General features: G+C 33.1%; 3 protein-coding genes and 1 long non-coding RNA gene across 4 annotated transcripts; all 4 read left to right on the plus strand.

The window, feature by feature from the left end:
• The first annotated feature begins 12,403 nt into the window (after nucleotides 1–12,403).
• LOC132759059 (glutamine--tRNA ligase-like) lies at nucleotides 12,404–21,712 on the plus strand. Its single transcript, XM_060750781.1, has 3 exons — nucleotides 12,404–12,559; nucleotides 20,916–21,067; nucleotides 21,616–21,712. Exons 1-3 carry the CDS (start codon nucleotides 12,446–12,448, stop codon nucleotides 21,710–21,712), a joined length of 363 nt encoding a protein of 120 aa, XP_060606764.1. The 5' UTR covers nucleotides 12,404–12,445.
• Nucleotides 12,626–15,263, plus strand: LOC132759055 (uncharacterized). The gene is made up of 2 exons (XM_060750778.1): nucleotides 12,626–12,959; nucleotides 13,497–15,263. Exons 1-2 carry the CDS (start codon nucleotides 12,936–12,938, stop codon nucleotides 14,859–14,861), a joined length of 1,389 nt encoding a protein of 462 aa, XP_060606761.1. The 5' UTR covers nucleotides 12,626–12,935; the 3' UTR covers nucleotides 14,862–15,263.
• A 3,096-nt stretch (nucleotides 21,713–24,808) lies between the features above and the next one.
• On the plus strand, nucleotides 24,809–25,868 carry LOC132759057 (uncharacterized). The gene is made up of 3 exons (XR_009629659.1): nucleotides 24,809–24,880; nucleotides 25,253–25,338; nucleotides 25,851–25,868. It is a non-coding gene; the product is annotated as an uncharacterized LOC132759057 (long non-coding RNA).
• A 32-nt stretch (nucleotides 25,869–25,900) lies between these two features.
• Nucleotides 25,901–27,472, plus strand: LOC132759058 (probable glutamine--tRNA ligase; the record flags this gene model as incomplete). Its single annotated transcript, XM_060750780.1, has 3 exons — nucleotides 25,901–25,942; nucleotides 26,432–26,531; nucleotides 27,230–27,472. Coding segments are annotated over 3 exons (351 nt in total), but the record flags the coding sequence as incomplete, so codon positions are not given.
• Between the last annotated feature and the right edge of the window lie 501 nt (nucleotides 27,473–27,973).

Below are 27,973 nucleotides of genomic sequence, written 5' to 3' on the forward strand. Positions count from 1 at the left end.
TAGAAAATTTTAATGACAATTTAAAAAAAGAACTAGATATCAAAAAAGCAGAGTTGGATAACTTATATACTGAAAATATTAATGGTGTTATTACTAGAATAAAAAGTTACAAAATAAATAATGGCGAAAGAAATATAAAATTACTAAAAGGATTAGAAAAAAGAAATGCGGAAAGTAAACTTATAAAATGTTTAAATGCAAATGGTATGCATCTATTATTACAAAGAATAAACAATCTAGACATACCTATTGACCTTCAATTGAAATTATTTGACAGCACTATACTACCAATTTTGACGTACGGTTGCGAAATATTTGGCTTTGAAAATTTAAACACTTTGGAACGCATACACTCTAATTTTTTACGAAAAATAACTAAAACTAGGAAAAGTACCCCATTATATATGCTTTACGGCGAATTAGGTCGCTATCCTATAGAAATAACAATTAAATCGAGAATGATCACATTTTGGAATAAACTTATTACGCAAAAAGATAATAAAATATCATCGTTATGCTATGAAGCAATGTTATACGCAGATGATTTTAAGGCCTTTAAATGGATGAAACATGTTTACACTATTTTTAACGAGACAGGTTACTCATACTTGTGGCTGCAACAGAGAACTATTACTAGCAATAGCATAGCAAAAATTATTAAAGAAACATTATTAAATCAATATTTTCAAAAGTGGTCGTCAGAACTGCAGAACTCATCAAAGGGCAAAAATTATGCCCTTTTCAAAACGGAACTAACATTTGAAAAATATCTTAATATTTTACCAATGAACCAAGGTCTGAAACTATTGAAATTTAGAACAGCAAATCATAAACTTCCCATCGAAACTGGCCGTTGGAGGAATAGCTATGTCAATTATAATGATAGGCAATGTCTAAATTGTTTTTCTGATTTAGGTGACGAATTCCATACTCTCCTCGTATGCAAACGTTTTAAACAATCGAGGGAAAATAATATAGATTCATATTTCTATTCCAGACCAAATATCATCAAATATAGTCAATTACTGAACTCAAATAATGAAGTCGCACTAAAGGGTCTTTGTAGGTTAATATCATACATATTAAAAGTAACAAATACTCAGTAGTTTGTAATTGATAGAAAAATAAAATAAAACAAAAACTCACCAGTGAAAGATATTCCGATTAAATAGATATAAATACATGTAGATTTGTAACACTGCCCTTGTTCACACGACAGGACTTGTAGCCAATGAAAGTTTAGTAATAAATATGTTCCCGCTAATAATCATGCTTCCCGTGGGATTTATCCCATTCATAAAAACTGTCATACCGTTAATTTACTACAAATGTAGTAAACACTGTTTCTAAATTTAGAACCTTAAATTTCTATATTTTGCACCCTGTCGATTAGTCTAGCATTTTTCTGATAGTCTCCCCCTTATGTTAGGAAAACAATTGTAATAACTATATAATTATGAGATTATTTAACTTATAATAATGTTGACTCAATCCACATGTTTATCAAATACCCTGTTTTCCACCAGTTTTGTAAAATATGTATGTTTGTATTTTCACATCATGTTGTTATATGTAACACATGTAACCTGATGATCAATAAAGGTATCTGTCTGTCTGTCTGTCTGATATACAGAAACTTAAAATCGAAAATACTTTCTTAAAAGAATTACTACTGTCATGGAGTAAAATAAATTTTAATAAAAATCCACAAAATCTATTAGACCAAATAATATGGCAGAATTCACACATAAAAAATAATGGATCTTTAATTCTTTTTCCAAAATGGAAATGTCGAAATATCAATAAAATAAAGGATATTTTTAACACTGAAACAAAACAATTTAAAACCTTTGACCAGCTGAAACTTACTTTTGACATTCCTGATACAGAAATATTTAACTTTTATAAATTAATTTCATCAATACCCAAAGAATGGAAACGTAAACTACAACAAATTAATCAAACTTCAACGCCTAAAGAAATAAGCACTTTTGATATCATAGAAAAAACAAGCACGTCCAATATTAGTAACAAGTTAACACAGATTCAAAAACAAATAAGACTCTGTAAAAATAAAAAAACAAAATCTCAAATAAAATGGGAAGAACGATTTCCTCAAAAAGAATTTCAATGGCAAAATATTTACGAAAACGTTTTTGTTTATTGCAAAGATAATATTTTACAAAACTTTCAATATAATTTTTTACACAGGAATATTGCAACAAACAAATTTCTCCTTCAATGTAAATTAACCGAATCTAGTCTCTGTGATTTTTGCTGTATGGATGTTGAAAGTATAGAACACCTATTTTGGGACTGCCAAACAGTACAAATTTTCTGGAATAATTTATTCAAATGGCTTAATGAAATAGCAATAAATGTTACGTATGATAATTTTACATCTTTCTTTCATGCTAAAGATAAGAAAACATCGTATATTTTTCTCTTTTCAAAATATTACATTTATACCAGTAAATTAAAAAAACAAACTCCAGATATAAGTATCTTCAAAAGAAAATTTTTAAACAGATTAAAAATTGAAAGATTTGTTGCTTTACAAAATGATACATTAGAAGAATTTGAAAATTGCTGGATAAATCTAATTGAATTGTTTGATTTCTAAATAGTACATGCAGAAAAGCAGAAAAAATGCTACCAAAGCAGTTTATTTACTTTTTATTTACTTTTCAACCTTTGCCCCTTTTCTTGTGTAATTGTATAAATGAATGAACCTCTTAACTTTTTAAAATGTCTTATATATTCTAACTAAAAACATAACAAAATAAATTTATTTTTAATTATCTACATATCAATGAAAATGCTAAAGTTATCATGGTTTGTATTCTTGTATTGTATTATTTTTTTCTTAAATAAACGGGCCTTAAACGTGGTTCAAAAAAAAAAAAAAAAAAAAAAAAAAAAAAAAAAAAAAAATAAAAAAAAAAAAAAAAAAAAACATAATTTATAACATAATTTATTAGAATAAACATATAAAATATGATAAACAAGATCAGCAAGGAAAGGTGGCGTTCAATGAACTTTAATTTTGTTGAATTATTAACTTTATTAAAGGAAACCCCTCAAGACATTTACCACAAAGACACTTCACCCCCCAAAATCATAAGATACTTCATTCCTCATCCAATATTTTTAATAAACAACATTATTCTATAATTTGTACCATTTAATAAAACAATGCAACATCTGAAAATTTGATTGATTCCCGAACAAGCAATTTCTACCTGTTTTTCAGTAATGTATAGATCTTTCTTTTCCTACGCATCCATGCTGTTGTTTTGAGCTGCTTTCTCTTCTATTTATAGTTATAGACAAACATTTTGTGATTATTACCTCCCTTTATTTTGACAAAAATATTAACTTGTTACATTTTGACATCGAACGTTAGATTAAAAGATTACCTTTTTTGTAATTATAATTTTTGAGGAAGTTATTAGATGCCTTTGATAATTTTTGTTATTTAAACTTGTATAATTTGATTTAATGAACACGTAATATCCCCCAATAAAACCCAGCACAACAGGACAATCAGCAATTAAGGAGCCCAGCAAAACACCAAATCACAAGGGCAAAGAACGGACGGGGCGTTGGTTTTGGAGTTCCCTATGGCAAAATGCCTACCAGAATTACATGTTGTAATCATAATCATAATGCATTCAGTTAGGTTAAAGCAACGTATATGCATGCTCATTTTCATGAAAATTTTGAAAATGTATTTAAAACTAAAATATTGTGAAGTGAACAAAAAAGTAATTAAACATTGCAAACGGCACTTATAATTCAAGTAAATTACGAAAAAGATGTAAAAAATATGCAAAAATAGCCCTTACTGCGTTAGTCACGCAGTACTTAGAAATATGGTGATAAATATTGAAAATTCAGTCATTAATCGCACACAACATATAAATTATTACTTAAATCTTTATATTTTATTCCTTTTCTTAAAAACTTCATGCATCTTTTCCAAGTTTGAGTTTTCTAAATTATATTTTGTCCGCCTGGAGACATGCAGCTGTTCTGGTAACAAAATAATATGGATGTTACGGTTGCTGGGGGCATTACGTTGCCTTTTTCGAAAGCCAGGGTGAGGTTTCATTCTAAGAATTAGTTTATTCGAATTTGTTTTAGTTCATTTGTGTTAGAAGAAATAAGTTTATTCAAGTTCCGTTCCTCGAACCAACCAGTACTAAGCTAAGTGTAAAGTTTCTTGCTCAAGGAAACTACGACTTGGGGTTGAACCCACGCGGCAAACCTAGAATACTAGTCCGACGCGTTAACCAATCGGCCATGCCGCCATTATAACATTCTAAAATTTAACATTCAAATATGAATGCATTTAAGCACGTACAATTTAGTTCTTCATAGGTTTCACTGATTTTTTTTTGTTCCATCAAGGTATTCACCTGCAAGAAATATACAAAGTTCCAGTCTCCTTGTCCAATCCCGGCATTGTCGTAGTCTTTTAGGTGTACGATGAAGGCTGGAATATTGCAGAATCTAAATATTTGCGATGAATAAATTTTCGGCCTGAAAGGTATTTTTGTAGGAGTCACAAGGGGCACGGTCAGGCGAATACGGAGGATGCAGTAGCACAACTTTTTCTGCTTCAGATAGTACTTATATTTTGTTTGTGTCCCTTATTGTTTTCTCGTCTACGGCGAGAATTTCCCCTTTGTCCCTGGTTTTATTTCTTTAACCCCCATTTCCCCGAATCTCCTATCCCCTTAATTCCCGTGTGCAATTTTACTTAGTGGGTCAATTATTAAATCATTTGTTTGTTTTCTTTGATTTTCTTATCAGTTATTATGTATCATTTTAGTGATTAGCCTGTTCGTGCTGTGCCCTGTCCTGTTTTTCTTTGGGGTCCTCCCGGGCTCCTTGCCACTGGTTCTTGTTGCTGAGTCGTGTAGGGGTTGCGTTCATTGAACGCCGCCTTTCTGCGTTCATTGAACGCCGCCTTTTTGCGTTCATTGAACGCCGCCTTTCCTTGATGATCTTGTTTATCATATCTTGCACTATAGACGCCTTGTGCGATAACGCGTTGTCGTGCACGTTTTTGCAAGTATTTGTTTAGTTTTCGAAGAACTTTTGTCTTGTAAAATTAACAGATTTGCTTTTATGAACAGCGACCATAACTTGTAAAGAAAATGGCATACATTACCTTCTGTAAACTGATGGTCCTTTTTTGCAATTCATGGTCTTTGACAAGACTTTGTAGCCCAAATCTTATTTTTTGGGGTGTTTTTGTTTTGGCCAATTCTTCGTCACCAGTGACGGCATTTGCAGAAGAAAGTGCACTGAAATTTTGCAAAAAACAAGGCGTATTGCACACGAGCCTTTTCTGCTCATCTGTATATCACAGATCTTTCTCATCTTCAAATCACGCAGCTCCTAATGAGATGCAAGCGATACTAGCTATTTGTCTAGTGGTGTATCTTGCATCGGTATTAACTATTTCTTTCACATTAGCAACCATGTATCTTGACAAATGTTGCTGTTCTATGCCGGTGCATCTTTAGTCGAAATTAACCCACATTTCAATTCATTAAAGCAAGGAATAGTTGATGAAAACGACATTTCATTTTGTCAATCAAAATGGGTAACGTTTACATCCTATTCCAAGTAGATAACGATTTTTAATATAATTTTTTATGTAATTATTATTTTCATATAATTTGAATTACAGCATACGAGTAAAGACAATATATCGAGCTATAAACACGGCTAAATTGAACGGATTTTAATGAATGCGGTATGTAAAGTAAATATTTCTATAGCCTTCATTTTCCTGGTTGATTTTCTCTCTCACAATATTGAACAATACAACGTTCTGTATATATATATTTTAGTTTAAACAATATTTTATTTCTATTTTACAACATAAATATATACAGTAAGCATATACAATCACACTGATATATTTCGTGGATTGGAAAACAAGTCAAATGTGACTTATGTAAATTCCTTTCCACACATAATGTACTTGCAATAAAAAATATGCACATATTTGGTTAGAATAATACAGAAAAGGGAAATCAGATAAATAATTAAAATGAATAAATTTGTTAGAACATTATTATCTAGAGTAGTAGAATAAGAAAAATTCTGTTTCAAGATTGTTTCATAATATTGGGAGATTACTCCAAACAATTTCTATTACAAGGTAAAATATTGTTTTTAACTAGTATTCAATTTAAGTAAGTTTTTTCAAATGATTTTGTTTAGAATGTTTCGAAAAAAAAGAGACTAAAGTATTTAAATGAAGTTTTGAATTTAGATAAAGAATAGAGAATATATGTCTGCACACAATATTATCGGGAAGTGATGGACAGAAAAAAGTTGATATTAGTTAGTAAAACGTTTGGAAGCTAGGATAAACTGTTGAACTTTAAGAATGATTTTTTCGTTCGTGTTAAAGCTCAGGCGCTCGTCTCCGTACAAGAGATTGTTAAGTGTCAGGGGACATGGAAGGGGACGTAAATACATGCTTCTGATGATATCATAACGAGGGCATGAAAAGAAAAAGTGATGCACTGTCTCTATTTCGCCACATAGACATAATGGAGACTGGATAATAGACTTTCTATGAAGGTCAAAGTTCAGGGAGCTACAATCTAAACGAAGACGTGCGTGCAATATTTGGCCTATACGACTTCCTACATTAAATAAAGGGGAGGCTTTTGTTTTGTTTTTATTAAGGCACCGTTTAAAGGCAGCAACAGAAGATGAGTTTCTTGTATCTACAGGTAGTAAGTTCCATTCTCTTATTGCAGAAGGAAGAAATGATGAGCTATATATTTGTGTCCTTGAGTTTACTTGTCTGTGATTTCTGAGGTGGTGGGACTCGTTGTGTTGGGGTATCAGATCAGAGAGATAGTTTGGAGTAATTCCATTGTACATTTTAAAGAATAAAACTAGTTTATGTTGTTTACGCCTTTCGGCCAGGGTATCCCATTTAAGGTTAAAGTAATTTACTTATATTGCATAATTTTTTTGCACCTGTTACTATTCTTGCTGCCTCGTTTTGTATATATATTAATATTCCTACACTCCTCGTAACATTCTAAGATGAAGCAATGTAGTTTTACAGCTTTTGCTCGAAAAATACTGCTGATTGGTCATTAAATATAAATTTGTAAGTCAGCAGGTTTGCTTCAATTCACCTTAATAAAGCTTTTGATTAAGGATAAGATGCTATATTCTCTTGAAAAATTATGTAGCTAAGCTAGTAGATGTGTTCCTGTGATAAGGGAGTCTTTTATAACGGACTCAAAAACCATGTAGCTAAAAAAACTGGATAAAGTGTGATCGCTCGGGAGCATTTATCACAGCAAAGTTTATGTGATACGAGAGTACGTCTTTTAACTAACCTGCAAATCCTCACATTTGAGTTGTCCAGAACCGGTACAATAGCAGATTAGAGTGTGATTGACAGTATCGTGAGATTAAAAGTCAGTGAATCAAATCTATCGAACTTGACAGAAGTTTTATGTGAAATGTTAAATTCTGCTAAAGTTAATGGACGGTATCTTGCACATCCAGTACCGTCCATGAACAAGCTTAATGATCACCAAATAAAGTTTTTATGAATATGTGCGCACTAAATGAGAAAACAATAGAAGTGGAAGAAAATATAGAAAATGTTGTTTTTTTTTAAATTTTGCGGCTTGCATATCACAGAAAAAAATGTCAAAAGGCAAATAAAAAAATATACAAGCAACATATTCTAGGGGTAATTATACCGTATTCACGTAAGAAATACATATATTTTATACATAACACACAATTCGTGCAATGAAATTGATCTCCGTTGTTGCGTAGTCGGCCGATCCCTGATAGGTGATATACTTCAACACCAGTTACGGAATAAGTGCCTTTCTATAAACCATGTTTTTCTGTCATTGAAAATATCATTCCTGTGTTAAATAAATACAGTATTAAATGCGGATTGTTTATCAACAGCAAAAAACTTCAACCCTTCAAACTTTAGATTTTAAATCAGATTTCGCTGTTTAAGTGTTGTTTATCTTTTCACTTATCAGCGCATGTCATTGAAAGAAGATATTAATATCAAGGCAACATCAAGAAAAACTATTGACATCCCATATACAATTTTTAAACATTGAAGATAATGAAGGCATAAGTATATATATGAAGATTTTACTCATAAAAACAGATTTGTTTACTGTAAACAGTTGTTAATACATTTATTGATATTTTGAAACGTTAATTGTAGTTACGTAAATTTCTTTTAATGATAACTGCGAGCAACACACCGAATTCCATATGATGATACGAAATAGAGACATACATTGTATTTGCTTCTTTAGAACACATACATGTGCATGTATTCTTGTCAGAAAATATCAAGTTTCTTTCAAAGTCTGTTGATGTCTGCTAAAATACTGAAATTTATTGAACTCGAATTACTTTTTATCTTCCATTTATGTAAATATGGCAAAGATTTTCATTAAGTAATTGAAGCAATAAATTCATATGATATTTCATTGAACATGCTCTTTTAAGAAAACACTGAGTAAACCTACTGTTATAGTGCTTTGTTTTGGGTGAGTTTTGTCTTCGAATGCATGCGACGTTAATTAAAAATGCCAGCCAAATGCGTTATTTACACTTCATTTGTATAACGCGAAATCCCTTTGTTGAGATATTTTATTAAACGGATTTTTCCGAAGCTGTCACTTAACCCATTTAACAGTGTAGAAACGAGATAGAATTTGAAAGACACTGCTGTAGTCAATGGGCAGTAAGTTCATAGCTTATTTGAGTTATATAAGTATATATATGCCAATCAGGTTAATCATATACCTACCTGTAATAATCAGTAAATTAAGTTTTCTGTCATCGACATCACTGGCGCCGGTAATACGGTGTGAGCACGGTAAATTTTGTTTGAATTCTGCATACAGGTGTCCTTTAACGCAAATAACCGACCCATTTGGCCAATTTTACAGTTCCTTATAGTGCACGTGAAAAGGTGGGTGGGTGGGTCATACATTGAGATTGTTAAAATTAACGAACTACCGCGTTAACCACTAAATGATCAGGTAGAATTAAGTGATTAAATGATGGCAAATTATGCCCCTATAATGTTCAAAAGAGAAATCATGTGAGAATATGCTATTTCAAATAATAGCCTTCGATCTGAAGGTAACACTGTTCTAAAAATAGATTTTACCTTATCACCACTACATCACCTGTACTGACTTTCGGACAAGGGATTAGGGAGTTCACACTACACATAATGTTAATCAGCGTATATTTACTTTGTTTACATGCAATATTTTAAGAAATTGTAGAATGCAAACAAGTTGGAAATGGAATTTAGTGTGAAAAGAAAAGGGACAACTACACACTGTACTTTTGAAAAGTTAAATTTAAACATATGTCACAATCTGCTCTGGCCTCTATATTTGTCAATAAAACGGTTTTTGTCATTCAGGCAGAAAAAAAGTTTGACTCTTTTGATTGATGAGGCGAAGTTTACAAAATGCACCAGTAATTCTAAATTGGCGATGATTTAAAAAAAAAACAAATATTTTGTGTGAGACATAAAATAAAAAAATAAATGTATCTTATTGTCTATACGTTAACAGTGTATGTTAAATCACGGACCTCAATTGTCAATTCAGTTTAAATATACATGCAAGCATGCATGTACGTATACATTATTTCTGATACAGTAACTCCTGGAATCGGCATTTTTTATTAGGAAAAATAGGAAAAACGCATAGTTTTGCGTATTCTAAAATTATTAAAGAATTAATTTAAGATATTATAGTAATTAATATAATACTCGTAGCACTTTGGTGGATAGATTCATGACTTCTCAAATCTGCGTATTTTACATATAAACAAAATTTTGTACGGTATATCTGGGACAGAAAGATACTTTTTCATTTTTAGTCCCAATTTCTTAAAATCATACCATATCATATCACCATTTCTAATTTTGATAAACAGTGAAACAAAAACAAATTGCCAAGCGCCGGCATTTTTCTCAAATTGACATGCAGGGAAAGTATTGCCCCGAAAGTTATTTCTTTTTCACCATATCATCTTTTTTTCCCTGATGGTTTTAAACCATCTCAATCATGCTTTACGCAAGTTTAACCCCAGGAACATCATTTTGATTGAGAGAAATGTGAATAAAAGTATTCGTAACCATTACATGTTGTATAATCTACATGTAGATTAACCAGTTTCCTTGTCCGAAAGTTATCGATATGTTGCTATTTTTAGAACAGGTATCTACGGAAGCATGGAGAGGACATAGTCGATTTATTTTAATAATCTGTGGGAACAACTTATTTGTCGAAATATTTTTTATTAATCTGTGGGAACAACATGTTTTGTGAGAAAAATCTTTTTTTATTCTGTGGGAACAACATATTTTGTGAGAAAAATCTTTTTTTATTCTGTGGGAACAACATATTTTGTGAGAAAAATCTTTTTTTATTCTGTGGGAACAACATATTTTGTGAGAAAAATCTTTTTTTATTCTGTGGGAACAACTTAATTTGAGTAAAAAAAAATTTTTATTCTGTGGGAACAACATATTTTGTGAGAAAAATCTTTTTTTATTCTGTGGGAACAACATATTTTGTGAGAAAAATCTTTTTTTATTCTGTGGGAACAACTTAATTTGAGTAAAAAAAAATTTTTATTCTGTGGGAACAACATATTTTGTGAGAAAAATCTTTTTTTATTCTGTGGGAACAACATATTTTGTGAGAAAAATCTTTTTTTATTCTGTGGGAACAACATATTTTGTGAGAAAAATCTTTTTTTATTCTGTGGGAACAACTTAATTTGAGTAAAAAAAAAAATTTATTCTGTGGGAACAACATATTTTGTGAGAAAAATCTTTTTTTATTCTGTGGGAACAACATATTTTGTGAGAAAAATCTTTTTTTATTCTGTGGGAACAACTTAATTTGAGTAAAAAAAAAATTTTATTCTGTGGGAACAACATATTTTGTGAGAAAAATCTTTTTTTATTCTGTGGGAACAACTTAATTTGAGTAAAAAAAAAATTTTATTCTGTGGGAACAACATATTTTGTGAGAAAAATCTTTTTTTATTCTGTGGGAACAACATATTTTGTGAGAAAAATCTTTTTTTATTCTGTGGGAACAACATATTTTGTGAGAAAAATCTTTTTTTATTCTGTGGGAACAAACTATTTTCTGCTATATTTTTTTCAATATCTTGTTCCCTCAAGATAATAAGTTGTGCGAACAAATTAATTATGTTGTTCCCACAACATAATTCAACCAATCAAATTCTTGCATCTTGTTGTCAGAAAAATGGATAGAGATGTTTTAATTAAACAGTATTTTGAAATGGGTTTGAAGTATCAGGATATTCAAAATATGTTAGAAGAGAGGCACAACATTTGTATCGGACTAAGGCATTTAAGAAGGTTGACTTGAAAATGGCGACTTTTTAAAAAGGGACTTAACTTTGCAGTCACTCTTTGTGGCAATCGCTATTTTGATTGGTTGAATTATGTTGTGGGAACAACATAATTAATTTGTTCGCACAACTTATTATCTTGAGGGAACAAGATATTGAAAAAATATCGCAGAAAATAGTTTGTTCCCACAGAGTAAAAAAAAGATTTTTCTCACAAAATAAGTTGTTCCCACAGAATAAATTTTTTTTTTACTCAAATTAAGTTGTTCCCACAGAATAAAAAAAGATTTTTCTCACAAAATATGTTGTTCCCACAGAATAAAAAAAGATTTTTCTCACAAAATATGTTGTTCCCACAGAATAAAAAAAGATTTTTCACACAAAATATGTTGTTCCCACAGACTAAAATTTTTTTTTTACTCAAATTAAGTTGTTCCCACAGAATAAAAAAAGATTTTTCTCACAAAATATGTTGTTCCCACAGAATAAAAAAAGATTTTTCTCACAAAATATGTTGTTCCCACAGAATAAAAAAAGATTTTTCTCACAAAATATGTTGTTCCCACAGAATAAAAAAAGATTTTTCTCACAAAATATGTTGTTCCCACAGAATAAAATTTTTTTTTTACTCAAATTAAGTTGTTCCCACAGAATAAAAAAAGATTTTTCTCACAAAATATGTTGTTCCCACAGAATAAAAAAAGATTTTTCTCACAAAATATGTTGTTCCCACAGAATAAAAAAAGATTTTTCTCACAAAACATGTTGTTCCCACAGATTAATAAAAAATATTTCGACAAATAAGTTGTTCCCACAGATTATTAAAATAAATCGACTATGTCCTCTCCATGCTTCCGTAGGTATCTTATCAGTGACGTATACGATGCTCATCTCAAATCGTTCCCTATTGCATCATATTGCTTTGTGCGGTATAAAGCACGGTGTTGTTTTTGATTCCGGATATTGGAAATTAGGTTGTCTTCCAATCAAGATGGCTGACCCAGTCGTTTCACTTTTCATTGGAACCGGTTTGAGCGAACAGAAAGCGAAAGAAACTTTAAAAAATGAATTAGTTACTCAAAATTTAAAGAGTGCTATAGAACAGGTATAATGATTTTTAAAATATCGATTTGTTTATGAAATGTCATATTTTTTTGGGACTGAAACATCAAATGATGCAACACGTGTGTATTATGACAGCGAGAACTGGGAATCGTCATATTTATTGACCATTTGTATGTTCGTTGATTATGTTGTAAAACTGAAAATCCTCAGGCATTGGTCGGGATTTGAAGCCCGTAGCTGTCGATTACTAGGCACGGGTGGCAGTAGTCGAAATTATATCGTCCGATGATATGTTTTGACGCTTATCTATTTCGACGCCATTTTTGTTTTGTTATCGTAATGCTATAAGCGACATTCCGCTGACATCATACTACTCACTGAACTGCAAGTAGCATTTTACTACGCTCATTACAATAATGTGGAAAGTAAGAGATTGTGAGGTAAGATTTCATTACTTTTGCAGGCTTGTAAAAATGCCTGATGAGGCTTATAAAGATCATATAGAATCCTAATAAGACAATACATTTAAACTTTGTTTGTTGTTTTAGCATAATATATGACCTAAACAGGAAGAAAAAAAAATTGGTTACTATCATTTTTTGTGAGAATTTCCTTTTTCAAGTTTTTATAACACATAATTTTTATGACACATGCATTTATGCGTTTTCACTAATGCATATTTTTTCGAAGGTTATTGAAGCCTGAATTTTGTAAATGCGACCGTGGGAAAATCCAAAGGTAGGTCATCTCATTGGCTCGCCGAATTTGCAAGGTCAGGTGACTGTCATGTGACCAAAATTTTGTATATAGCGCACTATTTTTTCACTGTTGTGTAACTTTGGTATACACCTTATATCATTTCTGCAGGTTACTTGAATTTTGATTGGCATAATTGATGATTTATAAAGTTATTTCATTATTTTGAAAAACAGTATGTGAATGTGTGACTTATTATTTTTCTTTCCTTTCTTTTCTAGAGTACCAAGACCAAATACAGGTGTTATTCACCAACATCTATGACCATGGCAATACAAAAGGTTAAAGAGACTGGGGCACCAATTAAGACAACGGCCAGGGAATTTAACCTTCCAGAGGCATCTCTAAGGCACAAGCTTAGTGGTCGGGTGAACCCAGAAGCCACAAAATCAGGACCATCTCCCATGTTCACCCAAGATGAAGAGGTTAATTTTGTGGAACACTTGAAATTCTTGGCCTTGTGTGGATATGGATACAGTCGTTCTGAAGTGGTAGACATGGCCTCTGAATATGCAGCTTGTCTGAACAAAAGGGACCGTGGTCATCCATTGTCTTTTCATTGGTACACCAGCTTTATGTCACGGTGGCCGGAGCTTAAGATTATAAAACCTCGTGGCTTACAGAATCAGAGGGCAAAGGCAACCACTGTAGAATGTGTCTCTAGTTACTACAAAGAGTTAAGATCCATTCTTGTTAAGTACAACTTGACAGATAAGCCTGAGAGAATCTACAATGTTGACGAGAAAGGTCTGTCAACATTTCATAATCCTCCTGCAGTAGTGACTGGAGTGGCATTGAAACCAGTAGCTGTAACATCAGAATCAATGCAAACTGTGACAATGATCGGTTGTGGAAATGCCCTTGGGAATAGTGTACCGCCATTTTTTGTATTTCCTGGATCACGCATGAGGCAGGAACTTCTTCAGGGTGGTTGTCCAGGAGCTAATGGTGATGTCACAAAATCTGGCTTGAGCAACAGTGTTGTGTTTCGGAAGTACCTTTCAGATCACTTGCTCAAGTATCTACCTGAACGCTCCACAGACAATCCAATTTTAATTCTGTATGATGGACATATATCACACATTAATATTAGTTTGATCAACTGGGCAAAGTCTAAAAATCTCATTTTATTCATACTTCCTGCACATACAAGCCATGTCTTACAACCATTGGACGTTGGTTGCTTTGGTCCCTTTGAACGCATTTACAACAAGGTGAGCCATAAGTTCATGGGCGACAACTGTGGACAGAGCATATCAAGATACAACATCTGTGCACTTGGTAGTTCTGCATACTTGAAAGCACTGTCTCCAGAAAACTTACGATCATCTTTCAAGAAAGCGGGCATTTATCCCTTCAATCCTAATATTGTAGATGCTTCAAATTTCAAGCCATCTGAACCACTTCAGCAAGAAGAGATACCCACAACAGCTGTTCTAGAAGTTTCACAGTCAGTTCCCAAGTGTTCTACAGAGTTGTTTGCAACAAAGGAAACTGTAGTCAGTGCCAAGAAGCCACCCACCAAAAAACGCCGCTGTTTGAGTACAGTTGTTAGTGGAAAGTCCATCACAGAAGACAGCATTTAATATTAGTGCCATCCAACAGCGTGACAACAACAAAACTAAGACAACAGTTTCAGCTTCATCAGAGCCAAAGCCTAGTACCTATGGTGTAACCAAGCCTAGCAAGTCAACAGTAATCAGACATGAGGACTGTGACTCTGAGTTATGTTGTGTATGTAACAAGTTCATTCCAGATGAAGTACACAAAAAATTCATCCCTTACATTTGTTCAGTGGATAGAGTGTAGCAAGTGTGGACACTGGGTGCATCTTATGTACTGCACTAGTGTTATAGTTGTCAAGAGGGTTGATATATTCTTTTTGTCCTCATTGTGTTGACAGGCACTAAGTATTTTGTTTTTGATGTGCAAAAATATTTTTGATTTTGATATTTGATATCCTTTTGACATAAAAATAAAGAATAATTATATGTTGAAATTTATTATGTCTCCCCCACCTCGGGGGGAGACATATTGTTTTTGCCCTGTCCGTCCGTCAGTCCGTCCGTCCGTCCGTCCGTCCGTCCGTCCATTCTTCGTTTCCGGACGATAACTAGAGTTCCTTTTGACCTACAGCCCTCAAACTTCATAGGATGATTGGTCTTATAGAGCTGATGATCCCTATTGTTTTTGGGGTCAGTAGGTCAAAGGTCAAGGTCACACTGACCGTTGGTCAATTTCTCGTTTCCGGATGATAACTAGAGTTCCTTTAGACCTACAGACCTCAAACTTCATAGGATGATTGGTCTTATTGAGCAGATGATCCCTATTGTTTTTGGGGTCAGTAGTTCAAAGGTCAAGGTCACAGTGACCGTTGGTCAATTTCTCGTTTCCGGATGATAACTAGAGTTCCTTTTGACCTACAGCCCTCAAACTTCATAGGATGATTGGTCTTATAGAGCAGATGATCCCTATTGTTTTTGGGGTCAGTAGGTCAAAGGTCAAGGTCACAGTGACCGTTGGTCAATTTCTTCATTGAAGTGACTACCGGGTATTTACATTATCTTATCTCCATTTCCATTCCTGTTTCCATTCACAGTTATTCTCAGCAGTGGGGGAGACATGCGCTTTTTTACAAAAGCATCCTCTAGTTTTATATGCTTTAGTTTTACCCAATTCAGTTATTGTGTGCACCTCAAAACATAGAATGACTGTACACTCGCCAATACAGTGAAATGATCTTGAAATAACCAGCCAATCAAAAGACATCATTTCATATGAGCTTCAACAAATATGGCTGCCTCTATGCAGCCCTGTCAAAATGATAAAAACTTTTGTTTATAACATACATGTGACAAATGAAATGGGCCAAATCTGGATATTCAGCTGGATTTTGAGGCTCAAAACTGGATTTTTTTATTGACTAGAATTTCAATGCGTGTTTGGAACATCTGGTTCAAAGAATCTATATTACCCTCAAAATCATTAAATGATTATACTTTTTATGATTTTTTTGTTGATCAATATTAATTTATTTCACCAAAATATAAATAAATAGATAAATAAATAAGTGTAGTCATACAGGCTATTTCTAAAACAGTCACATTTTCACATTTCATTATTTTAAGTTTGAATAATTATATCTGTCTTTTCAGTCATACAATAATTGGCTAATAATTTAAAACACAAGCTATTTGAAAACGTGCAACATAAGACTGTGACAGTTCAATAACGTAACGTAAGTATACTGAACCAAAAAAGAAACTTTCGCAAAGTATGTGCCAGTTGTTCAAGGGTACCACTTAGATGTACACACTTATATACATGTAGTAGCTTGTAAAACTTGTTTTGTTTGCAAAATCGGTCAGCTAATCCCCGTATAAAAGCCCGATATGTTTATTCAACGTAAAAATCGAGTTTCAAAAGGATTGAAAAACTGTACTAACATATCTACATTCAAACTTGGAGAAAGTTTCTTTTTTGTTTCAGTATAGAAGACTCAAAATAAATGCAAGAATCGTTCCGTTAATTAAATCCACATTTTTGTCTCGATGATTGTGTAATTCCTAAACAAAACAAACAAATTACCCACTCACTAAAAATAGGTTAATTAGACATGGTTTTGCCGCATCTCAAACAGGTTTTTGAAAGATCCACTTTAAATGATTCTGCTCACCTTTAATCTTTATCAGTGCGGCACTAATCAAAGAAAATCAAAGGTTGAGCCGAATTCATACATGTAAATTTACAGGGTCGTTTTGATGACGTAGCGTGTAATACCTACTGCCAAATTACAAAAGAGGTCAATTGACTGACACACGACACGTGTTAAGTTAAACATGTGAGAATAACTTTGGGTGATGGAACTGTTTATTACGTCACCTTGCTGTCAATTAGCGACTCAACATTTAATCCGCTATAATTTAGGATATGGACAGATAACAATCAATGCCCGGAGGCACAGTTTACATTTTAGATACAGGTGCTGTGTTTGATTTTTTTTTATGTTGATTTTTGTGTCGCCTCTACGGAGTAGTGGCGACATATAGGGATCACTTCTCCGTCGTCTGTCTGTCCGTCTGTCTGTCCGTCTGTCTGTCCGTCCGTCCGTCACAAAACTTGTCCGGACTACTCCTCATAAACTACTGGTGCAATTTCATCCAAACTTTACAGGAATGATCAGTACCAAGTCTAGTTGTGCATATTGTCAGCATTTTCCGGTTCAATGATTTTTGTCAGAGTTATGGCCCTTTAATAATTTTTAATTTTAAAGTTTGTCCGGACTACTTCTCTTATACCACTAATGCAATTTCAATGAAACTTTACAGGATTGATCTGTAGCTCAAGTCCTTGCGCATATTACACGGGTTTTCCGGTTGAATGATTTTTGGCCGAGTTATGGCCCTTTGATAAAAAGGTGTTTTTTTCTGTGTGTTGCCAGATACACAAAAGCTTGTCCGGACTACTCCTCATAAACTACTTGTGCAATTTCATCCAAACTTTACAGGAATGATAAGTACCAAGTCTAGTTGTGCATATTGTCAGCATTTTCCGGTTCAATGATTTTTGTCAGAGTAATGGCCCTTTAATAATTTTTATTTTTAAAGTTTGTCATGACTACTTCTCTTATACCACTAATGCAATTTCAATGAAACTTTACAGGATTGATCTGTAGCTCAAATCCTTGCGCATATTGCACGGGTTTTCCGGGTGAATGATTTTTGGCCGAGTTATGGCCCTTTGATAAAAAGGTGTTTTTTCTGTGTGTTGCCAGATACGCAAAAGCTTGTCCGGACTACTCCTCATAAACTCCTGGTGCAATTTTATCCAAACTTTACAGGAATGATCAGTACCAAGTCTAGTTGTGCACTGTCCGTCTGTCTGTCCGTCTGTCACAAAATTTGTCCCAACATGAAATTGGCCATCATGAGGCGACACATGTGATTACTGATCGCTCTTGTTTTTTAAATATCGGGAATTCAAGCTGTAATATCGGGAATCGGGATCAGTGTCGAAATATCGGGATTTTTTAAAATCCCGCCGGGATGTCACATGTATGTTATAAGCCAGTACACATGCAAAACTAGGTAAAAAGTATTGAATTATATGTCATACATAATAGACATGCTATTTAAATAAAAAGTTAATACCTCTATGATTCGAAAATGATGCCTTAATTCTTAAGGGCGTCGAAACTGATGACTCTGGGATACATCAGACGTTTCGTGCATGTTATACATGTAGTTTATGTCGGTCAAGCCCGACATGTAATAGTCATTGAACATAAACGCATAGCATCTTAAAAAATCAAAACATGTCTATTGTCTTACCTTTCAAGCTTTATTCAAAAGTTTCTAGATAATAAGTTTATTATCATGCTCATTCATTAACAAAAAATTAAACACAAGAAGAAAGACAAACAATTACTGGGCTAAAAGAACATGGACAACTCCACTGCGATCCAAAGTCAAAAGCGAAAGTACTAAACCGGCAGTTTCAATCTGTTTTCACCGAAAACATCACTGTCATTGCTCATGACTTCAAGAAGGGACACTACGTCAATCCACAGTCAACCCATCCTGTAGCCCCTGAGATATCCATAACCACTCATGGAATTACCAAACTCCTTCTTGCACTGAACCCGCATAAAGCTGGAGGACCCGGCACCATAAGCCCTTGCATCCTCAAAGAATTGGCAACTGACATCGCTCCCATAGTCACCACCATCTTCACTCTATCACTAGAAAATACATGTAGCACCATCCCTAATGACTGGAAAGCCAATGTCTCCCAAGGCTACAAGAAAGGCAGCAGATACAAACCAGAAATGATTGCCCTATCTCCCTCACCTGCATCTGCTGCAAGCTTCTAGAGCACATTATCACCAGACACATCATGAACCATGCCGAAAAACACAAGATTCTTTATCCTCTCCAACACAGCTTCAGGAAGGGCAGATCCTGTGAAATACAACTTCTTGAATTCACAAATGATATAACATGGAAAATGGCAAACGGACTGATGTTCTCATCATGGACTTCGCCAAGGCCCTCGACAAAGTATGTCACAGCCTTTTATCCCACAAACTGGAGCACTACAGCATCAGAGGCAAGACCAACCTGTAGATTCAGGCTTTCCTAAGCAACCGATCCCAATCTGTAGTGTTTGAAGGGGTAACATCAGATACAGTATCTGTAGAATCCAGCGTCCAACAGGGCTCAGTCCTTGGCCGTAGTCTGTTCCTATTCTGCACAATGGCATCCGGTACTAGGGTCTCAATGCAGTCGTCCGACTCGTTGGGCCCACAGTTGAATTTGTTTTGCGCCGACAGTCTTTTCAGGGGGTCAGTGGCACAATTGAACTCTGGTCTTAATCCAATAAGTTGTAAAATTGTTCCATTATTGGAATACCTTGCATGTTATCATTGAATTTCATTGAAAATCGCTGCGTCCAACTAGAACTGACGCTGAAAATTTCATTGATCTATATATTCTTTGTTTTTATCTGATTTCCTTCTAAATATACACATGTAGTCTATAGCTGGGCAAGCCAAAGCCAGAGCCCGCTTTGTGGTCCCGGCCTATCACTTCCCTGTAAAACATTGTAGTCATCAATTTATATTAAAGCTACATGCCTCCAGATGAGTCAAAATATTTCAATAAAATCAAATTTGAGAAATATGTACTAAGATGTAAGTAAAAGTAAAGAGTTTCAAGATTCAAGTAATATTTTACATATTATGTGCGATAAATGACTGATTTCTCAGTATTTACATCTATATTTCTACTGCGTTACTAATGCAGTAAAGGCTATTTAGGCATATTTTCACCACTTTTACATAATTAACGTGGTTTCTAAGTGCCATTGATGATGTGTAAATTGTTTCCTTTTGGTTACTTTACCATATTACACATTCCAATACATTTTCAAAATTTTCATGAACATTAGCATGAATCTGGAGGTGTGCAGCTTAAAAAACAAATATCAGTCTATTTTTGCCTATCGGCGTTACTGGTTCAGAAAAGCACTTTACAGATTCATTCTAATTTTTGAACGGAAAAATATATTTGCATAAGCTGGCGTGCATGGGCAAATATTTCATAAAAAAATATATTGTTTGAAACATTTGACTCATTTAAACACTAACATTTGAATAACCAATCAGATTAGCGCACTGTGTGACAGCAATAAATTTGTTTATCTGCTGTATAAGGAATTTAATTAAATAAGGGGATTTAATCATGATTTTTAGGATGTGACAGTCTACTTATTTTGTTAAAAGATATTTATTTTTTACTTTTGCTCATAAATTATAAGGTCAAAATTAATGTATTTATATGCTCTCTTGTTTGTTTTTTTTATTCTGCCAGATTTTCTTGCGGAACATGCTGTGGGTTTTTGAGCAATTTCAATATGATGTTGCTTTGCCCAGAAGCAAAAATATCTAAAGGTAGCATTATATTTATAAGACTAATGTGGCAGTATCAGTGTTTGGCCACCCCACTCCACCCCTGGATCCCTGCTACAACCCTGAAAAAAGTAATCAAACACTCTTACCAAATACAAAACCACTGATAAAATAACAAAAACTAATATGCTACAATTTTGTTTATCATAGATGTATCATTATTTTGTTTCAGGTTGGCAATGTGTCTGAGGACCTGAAGACAGATAAAGATGTTGGTAAACTACTCTATCATGTAGCAACCAAATTGAAAACACGTAAATACCAGAGACAAATTGTTGACTATATTGCAACAAAAAAGATAACTTCCGAAAACCAGTTAAAATGGTAGGTCTGTTTAAGAAGCTTTTACATGAAGCACATTGTGCAATAATAAACTGCAATGTTAGTTTTAATGGTAAGCATAACTTACAGGATGGTATGCTGGCGTCTGCCTGTAGTAGGTTATTGGTAAAAAAAGATAACTCTATAAAACTTTTTGTTATTCATTATTAAAAATTATCTGAAATAGATTTTGTTCTTCATCATCCCTATGCTCTGTAAGTGCATTAATTTTATATCAGTTTTCTCAATGAAAATGTAATGGACATGTTTATTACAAATTATTTAGTATTCAACTGCTGAAATAAAACAAACAAATGAGCCCGCAGTCATGAAAAAACCAAGGATGCGTAAGGCTGGTCTGGATCCATGCTTGGTCGCAAACGCGCCCTATGTTGGTTTTGTAAAATGACGCGGCTTCAAATCATTTTGAAGCAGGACAGTTATTTTGTAACATCTTAAGAAATTTTTTTCAGCTGCTTTTGATTACTTCAAACATTTTCCATTGGAAAGCCGATTGATTGGTCAGCGTATTGAGCAAGAATGTGGTGTAGGTGTGATTATAACACCCAGATCAAAGTGGAAGCTGCTGTAGAGGATGTGATAGGGAAACACAAGGCCGGGCTACAAGCTCAGAGATACAAAATATAACATGGGGGTTATACATGGGTAATTATCTTGTTAGTCCTAAAGTAACTATACTAACAGTTATCTCACAAGTCAAATGAGTATCAAGCTAACGGCTAGTTTTTGGCCTTGCGTAAGTAAAGGAAGACAGACCAGGAATGCAGGTCTGTTATTTATTTCAGGGACTAAAAGGGATCTAAAATATAAACTAACTTTCTCAAACTTGCTGTAATAGTTCCTCACATGGTAAAATTCTACATCACTTGCAGGTTGAAGATGATGCGGTGACATATTTCCTGAAATATCTAGAGGTTAAAATTATAGCTAAAAATAATATTATTATTTATCATCTAATTCCTAGAGAAATGATAGCTATGCATTATCACTTAATAAAACATTTTCATGAAATTTAATACAATATCCATAAGTAATTGATGGATGTAGAGTTAAAGACAGTATATTCTGTATAACAGGTGAAGCTCGGAGCAAGTTGAATGGGCTGATGGGGAAGGCCATCAAACATGAAGTTGACATGCAGGTAAAATATTCATACTAATCATGATAATTTTACACTGATTTATTAAAAAAACAAGGATCAGTAAGGATTAATTCCTATATAAAAATATAAATTATGAAGTCCGCAGTTGAAATTTTTGATACCTTCAATGACAAATGGTTGTTTGTTATTTTTTGTTAAATTAGTTTAAAGGAGTGATTTCAGCAATGACTTGTAGTAACTTTTGCAACATGAGTATGTTTATTGTGTTGTCTGGTGTATTTTATTTGCATGTGAGCTTGATGATCACTTAATGCTTATTTCCTGTTTTTTTGTGATCCTCTATTCTATAAACAATGTCACACAAAAACTATATTTAAGAATTGATTCTTACCTGGTCCTAATAAAAAGTTAAAATATTGCATTGTCTTGTGTGTTACTATTATTGCATTAATTGTTGCCCCCTGTGTTCAAATTTTTGCCCTCTCCTGTTTACACAAGCTTGGGTTAGTGTCATTTGATTTCTAACACTTTATTAAATTTAAAAATTTGAGCAATGCCATGACAAAAAACCAAACATTGTGCGTTTGGTGACCAGCATGGATCCAGACTAACCTGTGATCCGTGATCCAGGCTGGTCGTTTATCATTTCTCCACTTTTAAAAGGGTTTGCGAAGAGGCATGGACCTAATCACTGCGCGGACGCGCAGGCTGACTGGATCCATGCCGGTCGCAAACCCATTATGTTTGTTTTGTCATGGCGCAGCTCAAAAAAGCTTTTATATTCAGGTGTTGGCTTACTTTGGCCAAAAACTGCAGAGGATTTTGGGGAAAAAACAGTGAAAAAAAAGGTATGACTTACGTTTAAATTTTCTCTTTACAAAATTTTATATTGAAAGTCCAGAAATTACTTGGGCATTCTTTAGTATACCCATGTATCCTAAAAACCATAAAAAATAAACTAAAAAGAAAAATGACAGGGAAGTTAATAAATTACATTGTATATCTCTGAAAAAAGATTCATGGACCTTCTATTTTTTTTTTATTCTCTGTCCATAACATGTTACATTTGTTCATTACTTTTTACAATTAATATTAAAAATTTAAAATGCTTTCTTTCTTCAAGGAGCTTGTAATAAAAATGTTGAATTATTAAAATTGTTACTACTTGTTTATAAAAAATGGTTCATAAGGGAATTAAATTATTCCCTATTTTAAGGGCTGGCAAAACCTCCCAAGGATAAGGAGGGAATATATAAAGAAGAAGGAAACAGATCAAAGAGTCACCCTTCTGTTTGATAATTGTAAGTTTACTCATAAGCTTAAAAAAATAACCATTAGCCTTTCAAACTATAAAAATATAATATTTGTGAGAAATGATTTGAAATAGTAAAAATTTTCCTTTCTGTAAATGGTAATTTATAAAATACAGCATTCAAATTGTCTAAGTTAGTGCTATGCATTGAAATAACATGTTCTAGTCCCCTACCGGTTTACCGAGGGGACTTTAGGTTTTAAACCCTTGTCCGTCTGACGCACTACAGGAGAGTAATTATGTTTGGCTAGAAGGGACAATAGGTTTAACTGTTCTTTCTCTCTTGATGTCATTCATTCTGTAATGCTTTTATGTGGCTTTTTTTCTTTTGTGTGGCTAAAAAGAAACAATTAGAGTGAACAATAAATAGAAGTGACCACATAATTACTGTCCTTGTGAAGAAACGTCCGTCCTCTGTCTTGTTCAGTCCGGTCCGTAACAAAACTGGGAAAACCAGTGATAATGCAAAAAAGTACTGGAAATATTTTTTATGCTTGAAATATGGGTAGATGGCAAGTCTGGAGATTATGCACGGTTTTTTTCTTTTCTTCCCTATGTTGGAAAAGATGGCAAAATTTTACATATAAACTGAATCCAGTGATAACTCAAAAAGTTGGAAATATTTTTTAATGAAACTTGGAACATATGGGTAGATGGCAGTCTGAGGCGTTATTATCTGGGGTTTAATCTTTTTCCTATTTTTGGAAAAAAATTGGTTGCCCATGGAACAAATAGGCTTAAAAACATTTGGCAAAATATAAACAATATTTGTGATTAGTAAAAAAGAGCTGAAATTTTTTATGAAATTGCATCTTTATTTCAAGACTTATCTCCTCTTTAAGAATTTTGCTTTTAAAAATGTTATATTTTGGTAACAGAGATGTTTCAAATATTAACTTTAGAGTGTCCTTCAGTCTGTCAGCCTGTCTTTTCAAAAAAAACTGTTTTCTGTGATCACTTTTAAAGAACTTATCCAACAAATTTACTTAAAATAGAGAAAAATTGAAACATTAGTGAATGGCCAATGTCCCTTCAGAATGTTGCTGGGTTCTAACTGGTAGTGGACTTATGGATTGCCTGCAATACTATGATAATTGCTTGTTTTAATTAGAACGAACATATTGGAATTATTTAGAAAACAACATTAACGATTTGTGATGATTTCTATCAGTTTAAGAAAAAAAATATAGGTAAATCTTAAATCATTGATATTGTATTTGTCTTTCCCATTATACCCTGTTTTGTATTGAAAGGATTCTTTTTTGTGTTTAATAAAATTTTACAGGAGTTTTGTAATATTATTTTACAGTTCTAGGCCAGGATGGAGAAGTGAAAAGTTTTACAGAGGTCATGGGTGAAGCTCTGAAATTTCACAAACCAGGTAATATACATAAATGATGGAATTATACTTTCTTGCTTATAATACTTTAACTGTTTATAATTGAAGGTGTGTATGAATGTACAGGTGTAAGTTTGTGATTGAATGTGTTAATGACTGTGAAACTGTGTATGAATTTCAAAGTGTAAGTTTATGACTGAAGGTGTTTATGACTTTGAAACTGTTTATGAATGTAAAGTTGTAAATTCATGACTGAAGATGTTAATGACTGTGAAGGTGTTTATGAATGTGAAGGTGTTATTGGGAGTGAAGGTGTTTATGACAGTTGATTACAAAAGAGGTGTTTATGAATGTGAAGGTGTTTATGACATATTTATCATTTGTTCAAGTTTGCAAGATTTACAATTAATTTAGGTGAGAATTACAAGACTGCTGGTTATGTTATCACAGACCAAACTATGGAGTTGATGAAGGAACATTTAAAAGCAACTGGTGGTAAGGTATGTAATTTCACTATACAATACTTGTTGTTTTTGTGTGTCAAAGAGCTGATTGATATTAGCATTTAGATGGAAAGAGGTTATGTGCTAAGTTAAATGCTAAATTTTTAGTGCACACCATTATTTAGATTTATTATGTCACAGCCCAATCTTTCTCCACATTGATAGGGGATCATAATTATTTGTCTGTCAATTCCTCTGATATATTTTTTTCATATAAAAATTATTAAAAGTTTTAGCTATTTGTCAATTGCAATTTATTCTATTTCAACTACACCTACTTTCACTTGTAATGCTTAATGAACATCAGATAGACATAGTCCAAGTGATGTGAGAGTGTAACAATAGTTTTAAAGTAAAAGGAAAGAAAAGTGCTTAAGAGATTCAGGATAAAACCATTTATAAAAACATACATGTACATATGACTATACTGGTACTCATATAAAAACATTAAAATATACATCACATAAAATAATTTGAATTGAATTGAACATAAACTTTATCTATTTCAGGTGTACTCCAGATTTCCCTCCAGAACCCAAATGGTATTTTACATTATTGGTCATGCTCAAAAGCTATAAACTTTAACTTCGGATATGCTAGGGTAATTATAAGTTAATATTATCTTCACAAAGTACCAGCATTTTACTGAAAATTATATGCATGAGATTATACTCCACCAATGAAAAGATATTGTTTAAAAATTGCATACTTACAGTTAAGTTTTAAAATCTGTTGAAAATGACACCTAGTTGGTTTCAAAATCTGTTGAAACGGACACCTAGTGCAATGCCAGGGATCATGAGGTTTGACAAGTCCTGAATCCTGAAATGGCTGAGTAAAAAATTTTAAACTTGTTCAAGATTATGTCTGTCTGTCCCAGAGTAGTCAGAATGATGATATTATATGATAGGTAATTTTTCAGGAATTGATAAAGTATAATTTTCCAAGAACGAACAAAGTATAACTTTCCAGGAATGAATAAAGTACATTTAAGATGTTCCAGAAGCATGGTAGTTATTTTAAGTTTGGTAGAAATTAAGCATTTATGAATTACGAGTGGGAGTTTCAGATATTGTATTTATTTTGTCAGGCAAATGGAGGTAAATGTTATCTCAGATATGATGATACCAATCCTGAAAAAGAGGAGGAAAAATTCTTCACGGCAATAAGAGAGATGGTTGAATGGCTTGGTAAGCTATAATTTATTTGTAAGATAAATACAATATGTATGCTAGTGACATAAACACTTTGTCCATGCCACCAGTATAGTGCCAGGCTAGCTTGCACATACATACAGTCAGGGTCTGTACTGTTTGCTGACCAATTGTAGGATTTTGTTTTCAAAATTATTTACTTTAAGCGGACAGCAACAGATTCAAAGCAGGGCAATCCAGTATACAAAATAAAGCAGCATGCAAGTTAGTGTTGAAAGTATGATGTTTTATGTAATAGTTAAGAAATGTTGATAATGTTTTAGATTAATATTTATTAAATGTAACATTTGAATGTTTTATTGTTGGATTTAATGTCTTGCTGGAAAAGACAGATATATATGAATGTGTTATGTATTGGAGCTCAACGGAGAGCAATTGTACTCACCCTCACATCAGTGTCATCGTCCCTTTTACACTTAGGTTTTTGCATGCAAGTCGGAATCTCAAAACTCCTGAAGGGAATGGGTTAAAACCTCACATACTTATTTGGGAGCAAAATAGATTACTGTGTAAGGCCTATAGCTCTAAAATTGATTCTAACAGAATTATAACACTTCATTAACTTAAAAAATTCTACAGTTTTTACTATCAAGCAATGAGAATAGTTAAGCACCCTGTCCGTCTGACAGCTCAATTTTAATAATTACATGTGAAGTGATTTGATTTTATACCAGGTTACAAACCATGGAAGGTAACTCATGCCTCTGACAATTTTGACAAGCTTTATGAGTATGCTGTGAGGCTGATCATGCGTGGACATGCCTATGTGTGTCACATGAGATCAGAGGATATTAAAGGGTTCAATCCCCCGGATTCACCATGGAGAGACCGGCCAATGGAGGAATCTCTTCAGTTATTTGAGGTAAGTGATTTTTGTAAATGAATAAAGAATTATATTCTCCGTACATGCATCTTTTTGTCACTTCACATTTTACTTTGTTATTAAATGTATTTTTATGGTCATATCTTCTTCATGTTTCATCTTCTATGTTTTTGTGCCACAAATAAGGTAAAACAGTAAATCTGTAGCTATTTGTCAGAGCTATTTGAGGGACTCCATTGAGGTTTTTGACATGATGGAACTGGAAATAATTTTTCGAGATTAACGTTCAGTTTGATGTAGGTCTAAACCAATAACATGTGTGCAAAATTTCATCTCATTAGCTCAGTTTGTTTTTCCAGAATAATTATTCTTTATGTGAATAAATGATCCAAAACACTCTTTTCACTCAAATAGGGCTGAAATAGCACAAATGATAATTTTAAACCTTTTTTTGAGTATATTTTTTAATTATCATTTACATATCTTCCTGCTTTATGTGCCCAAGCAGATCTATGTAAGAAATTCATGTATTTTGGCATGTGCATCTCAGTGGAATTTCCTTTAAAATTTGAAAACATTTAGTGCATGTTAATAC

The sequence above is a fragment of the Ruditapes philippinarum genome, unplaced genomic scaffold (assembly GCF_026571515.1).
Source record: "Ruditapes philippinarum isolate M1 unplaced genomic scaffold, ASM2657151v2 ctg7395_1_1_1_1, whole genome shotgun sequence".
Lineage (NCBI taxonomy): Eukaryota > Metazoa > Mollusca > Bivalvia > Venerida > Veneridae > Ruditapes > Ruditapes philippinarum.

What these genes read in the sequence shown, in the direction of transcription:
- LOC132759055 (XM_060750778.1), top strand. Translation starts at nt 12,936, where the DNA reads ATGTGGAAAGTAAGAGATTGTGAG. An exon ending in GGAAAGTAAGAGATTGTGAG is followed by an intron (nt 12,960 to 13,496) that starts GTAAGATTTCAT and finishes TTTCTTTTCTAG; the next exon opens with AGTACCAAGACCAAATACAG.
- LOC132759059 (XM_060750781.1), top strand. Translation starts at nt 12,446, where the DNA reads ATGGCTGACCCAGTCGTTTCACTTTTCATTGGAACCGGTTTGAGCGAA. An exon ending in TAAAGAGTGCTATAGAACAG is followed by an intron (nt 12,560 to 20,915) that starts GTATAATGATTT and finishes ATTTTGTTTCAG; the next exon opens with GTTGGCAATGTGTCTGAGGA. An exon ending in TCCGAAAACCAGTTAAAATG is followed by an intron (nt 21,068 to 21,615) that starts GTAGGTCTGTTT and finishes AATGTGGTGTAG; the next exon opens with GTGTGATTATAACACCCAGA.